This window comes from Sphaeroforma arctica (assembly GCF_001186125.1).
Source record: "Sphaeroforma arctica JP610 unplaced genomic scaffold supercont1.408, whole genome shotgun sequence".
In the NCBI taxonomy this organism is placed as follows: domain Eukaryota; class Ichthyosporea; order Ichthyophonida; genus Sphaeroforma; species Sphaeroforma arctica.
In genome coordinates, this window is record NW_014040150.1 from 54,487 (window position 1) to 64,220 (window position 9,734).

General features: G+C 40.4%; 1 protein-coding gene across 1 annotated transcript in view; it reads right to left on the reverse strand.

Moving 5' to 3' along the window:
* Positions 1-7,015: 7,015 nt before the first annotated feature.
* Positions 7,016-9,734, reverse strand: part of SARC_05974 (arsenical resistance protein ArsH) — a 3,633-nt gene continuing 914 nt past the window's right edge. Inside the window, exons 2-5 of the mRNA XM_014300144.1 lie at positions 9,228-9,409; positions 8,913-8,990; positions 7,950-8,115; positions 7,016-7,509 (exon numbers count right to left, since the gene is read on the reverse strand). Of these exons, the coding sequence (XP_014155619.1) occupies positions 7,229-7,509; positions 7,950-8,115; positions 8,913-8,990; positions 9,228-9,409 (707 nt within the window). The 3' untranslated portion in view covers positions 7,016-7,228. The remainder of the gene's footprint in view (positions 7,510-7,949; positions 8,116-8,912; positions 8,991-9,227; positions 9,410-9,734) is intronic.

Consider the following 9,734-nt stretch of genomic DNA (forward strand, 5'->3'; position numbering starts at 1 on the left):
GGTACCAACGAATATAGGCACCATCTTGCGGATGCAGTTGGTACTTGTTATCCTTTTTTTTTACAACACCTGGGTTGCATCTTTTAATGACATGTTTTTGCAACCTTTTGGCTCTTTGTTAGCCTATGATGCGGTACTAGTCTCTGACAGCCTAGAATGCGATACTAACAGCATTATTCAAAAATTAATACAATGAAACTCGATCTTTGTGTGATGGTCTATTTTTTAACTATGTAAATACAAACTTTCATTGTATAAATTGACGAGATGAGATGATTTTAAAATGTCGTTCTAGATAGGATTTTCACACTTGTCCAAAATGATGTAAATTAACTAATTATTACCACATCATGTCCTGAAACATAGCTAGCTATATGTAATGGGCATATATGCAACAACAATGTTAATCGCAATGGGAACAACTGTATGTATTTGTGTATGTTTAGTATGTCAGTTTCGCAATCGATTATCCTTCCTTAGACTGAATTTTTCAGTGTCCTATAGTAGCTTATGCGATAATTAAAATAGTTGCACGCTCTCGTATCTTAAAAGATCCGACAATTCAGAAGCTTACAACCCAACTCTTACGAACGAAGCGCACTTTTATATCAAACTGTATAGGACTATTTTATGTTTAGCATACAGTCGTTCTAGTCGGAATCATCTATTTTCTCAAACAGATAGGATTACGGCGTTAATACTCGTAATATCTTGACGTGTACAAACGAACAGACTATAAAGGAAATTCTAGTTTAGTTGCCAACCTTTAGTTCAAAATATTGCATCCCAAAATACATATATCAACAAAAGGATAAGCAATATTTTACAGGCATTGAAGGGATATCTAACTCAACTCACCTGAAGATTGTTTTTATACACTTGGTTTATCTGTGTTTTACACGAAGTATTACATGATAAAACCTTAATTTCGCTAAATCATACACTAACTTGTTTCTATTCTATACGCCAATGTAAAAAGGTGTCTCTCTTTTTTTTTGGCCACAAGTGTGCACATCACTCAACATAGACTTTCGAAATGACTTGCAGTCTGCCAATCTTATGTTTCGCCATGTACTGTTAGGCGTTCGCCTGATCATATGACTGTCGACCATCTTACAACTGAGCACAAGCACAATCTAAATCACTCGCGTTGCAAATGGAACGGCAGGCGCATGCATTGTAAAGGAAGGTCACGATGTATCACTTTTTAGTGATATGCCTATGGCTAATTATTTTTTTCTGACTTTGCAGTTCTATAACACTCACACACAGCAAGGATTGATTTGATGTGAGTATGAGACTCTGCAAGTGAAAAGAAATACTGACAACAGATTCCTGTCGACATATCAAGTCCCTCATCAGTTTTGCTGGTGAATACTCGATCGGCAACGATGGATGGTGGAGTCTTTTCTGCAATTAAGAGTACAATGACCACATGAGTTAGAGGCCGGACCAGATAAAGATAATTTCTGAACACAATGTGCTTGGATTGAGCCTCATGGTCAAGGCGGAATAATTTCAACCGTGTTAAGACTGTCAATGTCAATTATATAAATATGTATATAGGGTGCTAGTGTAATACATACAAAAAAAAAGAATCGAAGTTTAAATAAGCAACACAGACTCTAAACCAACGACCTGCTGCCCGCCGTCTGCCGCGCAGTCCGTTTTCATATTGCGTATTGTATTGTAACTTAATAAGTTCAAGGGTATGTGGCGCGCTTGCATTTTCAAACGTAGAATGCAGGTGATCGCACTATGCAGTAGACACCACAAGTCATTGAATCGACAGAGTGGTGCCCGTAGTGCGAGTTGTATCAATAGGTTATCTGAGCACGCACTATTCAATAGCATTGCTTACAAGAACTGAGATCAATCGTACATGCACTATCGCATGCGCCAACGATACATAATGAGCATACTACGCATAGTGAACAATAAAATGATCAGGACAATGGAAGCTGGCTGTTGCTGCGGTCTATCAGTTAGCGATTAATTTGCGTACTCGATATACATAGCTCTGTCTTCGGTCAATATTTACCAGCACAACTCTGAATACCTCCCCCATATGCATATGCACGCGTACGTGGTCAAGGATACCATTTATATATTCTTTCTGATGAGATAAATTCAACGTCAAAGCTGCAAAAAGGGGTCTCGAGATAGTCACGTCACGGTTGCACAATAGCCACATTCAAATAACAAAAACATAAAGCTGCCATTGCATAGCAAACTAAACCGATGGAAATGACATGCAAAGGGGTTTGATGCACTGCTTATGAAATATTTATTCTTTAGACAGTTCTAATAGTAGCCCGCGTTTATGCGGAAAACAATTTTTGTCAAAAAACTGACCGATCGAATATCAAGACATTCGATACAATTAAACTTACTGGATATTTCGCTATTGTCGGAAAAAAAATCTATATAATTGGCGGTGGCCGTCAATACAGGCGCTTGAGCACCCAGAGTGGCTTTATCGATTTGTGATATTAAGTTAATTCGGTCTTTACTAGTTAGTACGGGTTTCCTACAGAATGTCCTGATGGTTAGTTTGGCTATGGATGCCGCATCGCATAGAAACGGTGGGAAAATTCGGCGCCGATGCTCTATATATCTTTTGGTTACTAACTTTCTGATCTCAATTGTTTGCCCACATTGTGTGTACCATACATATGTTAGACATAACTTTGTCGTGTACTTGAGTACGCATAATCTGAGAAAATATACACAATGCGACTTTCCACCAAATATTTTGCATATATTCTTGTCACACACTACACTATATTTAGTTTTTTTTATAGTCATACCATGGATATGGAATATTGGCATATAGCTTGTGCCTATTCGGGGCTGTAGTATTCACGTTTGTGTGAAAAGTGTTCGTACAACATTTAAAGATTCTCTGCTCAATCCGAGTCATGTCTTTACTTGCTTGTACAGTAGCAACAACTCAAGATTTGTGCATTAGACTACAAAACCTCGAAAGAGACTCAATGGTTGGACGCAACGGGACTACACCGGCAAGTGAATTTGCTGGCTGTGCAGGAGCTTCCACCACCCCTTCCCTTCGCCTCAGACATATACCAATCCTGACGCCGGTGCGAAGGCTACTGTATTGTACTTCGAGCTCTGAAAACCTTCTCACTTCAAAGATAGAATACATTTACACTAAATAATCTGGATTATGACTTATTGTACCCCATAACTATCGCGCCTGGAGGTTGTGTCGAGGCGAGGACTTTCTCCTGACATATCTGGAAAGAGCATGGGGAGCAGCCCTACACCGTTTAAATTAAAGAACCTCTCACCTTCATCATGTCCAATATGACCCATTACTATCTCACTTTCCAGAAGGGTTTATTACCTGGTTATTTACCCAAGGAGTAGTAGTTCTCCTACAGAAGTCTATTTCCTCAATACAAGGAATACCTCCTTATATTAAACCATTGCCATCTCACACATTGATTGATGTCATCATTCACATAACTTGAAAGCACCTAATTTACTACATAGGCAGATAGAAAAAAATAATACGACTTTACTCACCCCTACAGTAAAAGGGGCTACGAAAGTAGGACCTTGAACACTCGGAGAGGCTACCCGATCCATGGGTGGCCAAGCTCAAGGAGAGTGGGATTAAAGGAAGTAGTATCTTCCGTATTGTCACAATAATAGCGAAGGAATAAAGAAGAGGGATATCTGTCGAGAGATATAAGAATCTATACTCTACGGAATATGATGGATAAACAAAGCTCAAGGAGAGTGGGGCGTTAGATATTTAAAGGAAGTAGTATCTTCCGTATTGTCACAATTATAGAGAAGGAATAAAGACGGGGGATATCTGTCTAGAGATATAGGAATCTATACTCTAAGGAATATGATGGACAAATCACATTGCATTCCCAGAGCGAGAGAGAGAATTACTAATATTTATAAAAATTTAGACCAGGTGTCTATGTATATTTTTATATAAATGTTGGTGCTAGGAAACTAGAAGAAAGGAGTGACCTGTCGGCGCCAGAAGTTGTTACATGCAACTAAGTATGTGTCGTGAAAGAGACTGTATACGTATCAACAATGAAGTGAATGATGATCGTATCACATCGTTGCCAAAATCGATAAAACCGGACAATCCCGTGCATGTTAATGAGGCCGATAGACTTGCAACTCGGTGGTTGAGATGCTTACAGCCAGGTATCACAGATGTAGAGATAGCAGCCAAACTTCGGGAAAGAGATAGCAAGGGACAAATAAACTTGGCTAGTGTGAATGCCAAGCACTTTCATCGTTCAGACCTCATTTCCAAAGCAAGTTGGCGGGTATATGCAAATCCTGGGGCATTACCATATGCCACACTACAATGGACACACGATTATCAACTAGCTACTGTAGCCATGCTTCAAGCACGTGATGGTGCTTTTCAATCATGCATATGTTCTTTGGGTAAGGCAGAATGCGGGCACAACGTGAAGGGTGTAGAAAGACACGAATTACCATCTGATAAGAAACTAGCCAAAGCATGAATTCGTATATTAGTACAAATACCAGCACCGCCACTACTGCGGAGGATGTAACCCCTACTGTAGAAGAAATACATACAGTGACTACTGCAATTAATGTAGATGGCGTCGATACTTTTTATTATTATAATTATATCTTTATTAAAGATCTGTGAATATATCTACTTTGAGACCACGTTCTGGGTATTTGGTTGTTTCAAGCTTAGCCTTACGGTAAGCTAATAAAAGTTTGAATTCGGCGTTGCGCATTGGTCTGCTTAACATTCTTCCATCACTGTATGTTAAGGGGTTGAATAGTTTCCATACAGCAACACATGTTAAATCTCGACTCAAGTCTTTGTAATCATCGCATAAGTCTACCACAGGCTGATTGGGGTTAACTCTGACACCCTTTGATCGCTTCAGCCAAGTATTCACGTCATCAGTGGAGCCTAAGTATCCTAACTCCGAAAGACGCTCTAGCACTGCACGTACATGAACGCAATCCACATGGGTGTGGCATGGACTATACGCCTTCAGGTGTGCTGGCGTGAGTCCCAGTGGTATTGTACAATACCATTTTTCTACCGACTCTATAATCAAATCCAAGGTTCCAGTGTCTTTGCCTCACACAGCTATACATAATGCATTCATTACACCCTGGCGCATCGATCTAGTGACAGTTCCTTTGATGTACATGAGTTTTGTGTTTGTACGAGCATTTAACGAGCTCTTTTTATACGCTTTCCATCTCCTGACTTGCTGAATTGATGCTTTAAGCGTATATGCACTATTCCCGAAAAATAACTTTATAGTCTCGGCATTAATATGCACTTTCAAAATAGTTGTTTGGTCATACACGGTAAAGTTCAAACCTGAGTACTGAGATCGTACATCGGCCTCTAACTCTAGTCGTGCCGAGAGTAGTGACTTGGAGTATTCAGGAATTGGTTCAGATTTCAATACGGGTTTGCGAGCTAGAAGGTTGTACTCTTTATTTTCTTAACCTTTAGGTATGACAATTGATCGCTGCATAGCATATGGTCTCAACTTAACAGAATTCCAGGCGCCAAAGTTTGAAAATTTAGCGTCTAAATTGTTATGATCAATTGGTCTGCCGGGCAACCCAATCTTGTCACTCCAAACTCCACACCAAGGAGGGAAAAGGAATATAATATGTGCCATCACTCCAACTGCGTATCTGTCGATCATCCATAGAAATATATTGGGGATGTCATTGTATTTTGTATTTGTTATTCAGACAACCCTATAAGCTCTTGTTTAGGCTTCGCCATTATACTGTAAAAGGATGTGTATGAATGTGTACTGGTAACATAAATAGGTTGTGTAAAGAACATCAACTTCGTTTGCAGTATGCCCTCCTTGGTTTGTTTGATTGCTGCAATGTCATCTTTGTATATATATTGCAACCCAGTAGAGACTATCGCGCGATTTTCATTTGAGTTCAGCATGTTGCAGAAGTCCTGAACGCCGATATTCTGATAATAGAAGCAATGCAGCAGGTAGAACTGTGCAATCGAAAGCAAGATTTACAATGATTTGCAAAAACATACGCTGATTGTCTGTGAAGCCAGAACCTTTTTCATCTATAATCGCTTGCACACTCTGTTTCGTACAGTTTTCACGAAACGGGACCATAGCCGAACCATCGTCTATCCGCAACTAGTCTATCGCAACCTAGGACTCATAATCCAAATCGTAGCCTATAACATATTTTATGATATTCTCTCTTTGTAGAGCCACTAACTGCTGCTCAGTTTCCATCGGCGCAACTATAAACTTGATACTACAATCTATGCATAGCAGCATTAACATTTTTGCTGCTTGTATGTTGAACGCTCCGACCGTACCATTACATTCTCTCACTTCATCGAAGTCCCTCTTATTTATTTTTCCTTGTTTGAATGCATGCACGCGTTGAAGGTGATGCTTCCGTTCCTGCATGCGATCTTCGTTAGCTATTTTATTTTCAACTATATAACCGTCGAATACGAGCAGTAAGTTGCAATTTCCAGTGCCTGCACTGCAAACTTTAGTTATAGCTGCCGAACAGTCCTGCAAGAAACCAACACCTTTTTTTTTCCAACACGATCTCGCGTGCATGCGCACGCCTGGTCAAATGTATAAGAAAGTTCGCGTCAATATCGACACTGCCGTCTAACCTAGAAACGAGTATCTGACACATTAGTGGTTGTAGCAACGCCATCAACCCCATAACGCCCATCTTCAGCACACACTTACAATATACTGTAAATATAACAACAACGTCGCGCAGTGTACGCATAATACGTTAATATGTAGTACCAAATCAACCATATACTATATAAAATGCGTGTGTTTCGTTAATCGATAAGGAATCTAAAAAATAGATTACCACCAGGTAGGCACTATTTCTTCATTGCACGGTGCTCATAGGAACATTTATAGGGGATGCTTCACATTGTACGGCACAATTGCCACGATATTGAATTGGTCATACAAACATTGATATTGTGTGTTCCTATTTTATTTTATCAACGAAGACTCCAGTACCTAAGTTAAGCTTATTTAGATACAAAATTACTAGCTAGTAAGCAATATTAGCCAGGATATCGATCTCTCCAGTGTCTTTGCTCTTGCAACACTCCCCCTACTAATGACAACTGCCTAGCGCTACTGATTTACATCATGCCCTATGACTCGACCACACCATTCGATATGCACGACTACTCCTGATTCATAGCCGATACCTGTGAAAGCAACTTAAGTTTCTCGGCCTCTGCCTTCTCTTTCTCCTTCTCTTCCTGTGTGAGCAAACGACCCTTCTCCAGCGTCTCCTTTCGCTCGCTATGTCTGTTGTTGAGTAAGCCTACTTGCTCACGCATGATACGTGTGAACTTAACAAACTCTTCGCATACATCCACCACGCGCTCCCTGAACCCGCTGGGCTTCATGCGCCCGTCGCTGTCAAACTCTTGCCACGCCTTTGCCACGGAACTTTGGTTGGCTGCGATATTCAATTTGGAGGTGTATATGTGTATGGTATATTTCGTGAGTGGCAATTATATGCCGAATCGTATATTAACGGGGTGTACTTTGTCGATGGATAGTGTAGCATGCACAATTACTTCGAAACTACTTTCAATGTATTCGAATGTGACCAACGTTATATCACAATATTACCACAGCGATGTGTTCAATTGCATTCGTACCAAGAAACCACACCCACAAATATCTGTCAGATGCGAGAAGTCTCAATAGCATTCAGACAAAGCGAAATGCAGGAAAAACACACTTCATAGAACAAAATAGGAAATAATGGAATCAGCCCGCAATCACACGAGCCGTCCAACAGACTCCCAGTCTGTACTCCGTACACCCGTCACACAACTATAGGTAAACACACGTTGCATATATTACACGGGTATTCTTTTCAAAAGCACATACTTGTACATGGCATTCGCATCCACCGTGATAGTTTACGCAGCTCATTGACGGCGTTGAAGGACTGAGAACCTCCGTTGACCTGGAACACAGCTGTTGTACGACCCTGAGTGGGACGTACTGATCCTGTGTTGAGCGGTATCCAGTCGATCTGGTTCTTGAATACACCCTAGAAGCAATCGAATTGGAAAGGGATGAGAGATTGGGCTCACGATACCAGCTACCGACGTGAACAGGACTGTGTTTGTGTTAATATTGAAGTGAGACTCAGTAGCATTTTCTAGCATACTAGTTATGCTACTTGAGGGGAATAGGCCGAAATGAAATACTACTGGTCAATGTAGCAGACATGAGGGGTAGATCTTCAGGGTCAAGCAGCAAGTGATAACAGTTGCCATATATATATATATATATATATAACATAAAAGGGAGCGTAAACTAATCACACACTTGATCAATTAAATTCCTGACACACAATGATATAACAAGGGTGTCCATAAAGCTACACATGAAAATATCGTGAAGCACTGAAACGCAAATGTTTGTGAATTAGGCGAGTGATCTTCCATCATTCTTCATACCCAAATCCTATGCAGAAACTTAATAGAACAGAACCTCTCACTAGTATGTTCGGCATATTGTGTAGCTACTCACGCGAGAGAAAATATACACAATATAATCGAAGGAGATTGAGTGATATACACCACTGCTGATACTACTTCCGATAACAACACAAGCATCAATTGGATGCCACCTATTGCATTAAAAATTGATTTCGCTGGGTCATAAGTTTCACAGTCACAGATATCAAACGGCACAATACATATGAACTTTGTTACCAACGCTTCGATGGGAAAAATGGACATCGCCATACGATTTCCCGTAGCCATTGCATGGTTTAAATTGTGCATGGGTGCTGCAAATTCATAGGGAAGGAAACGTGAACAAGTAATTATAGGTACTTACGGTGATCGTTCCGTGCATCTCGGGCGATACCCAGATATGTCCTTCACTCCACTGTGTCAACGCTCTGAGCTCCAGAACCTGGATAAGAAATAGGATCCGTGGTTAGCAGACACAGACTTTATTGTTGGCGACACAGCTAGAAATAATCAGGTATAACCTGATAAGCATCAGGGATACTACATTGTATAATAAATGTATGTATGTTTCTTATTAAAACCCGAGTTGTAGAACTGTATGTACACAAGAACGCATAAACCCAGGCGAATACCACTGAGTTTCTGCGATCAGTACGAGAGACATTACGATGCCACCTACCTTGGGCAATTCCTCTAGGGTAGGATCACGCACAGGCAGCCCACTCGGGTTGAACACACGCACATCACAATCCATGCGCTCAAGCAAACGTGCAGTCTCATACGCACATTTACGGGAAAAACTACTCTCGCGCAAAGATCCGTACAAGACTAAAATCCTGGGCTTGTGTTCTATTATTGCTCCTGAGAAATGCATCGCCATAATCGTGAAAATGTTTTGGGATTACAACAAAGCGAAAAACTCGTAATTTGTGCAATACGGCATACTTATTCTATTTGTTTCCTATGTTTGTAACTTTATGCATATTGCAGACATAGAACGCTGGAAATTTACTCCACTAAGATGAGCATGCCATAGCGCGCGAAAACAATCATTTGTGTATGTAATATATGTACAAACAACCACACAAACACAAAACAAGTACACAGTTATACGTTACGCATAAGTATGCATTTTTTCGATTAAATATGTTTTACACACAGACACAGCCACGGCCGTAGCCGCAGA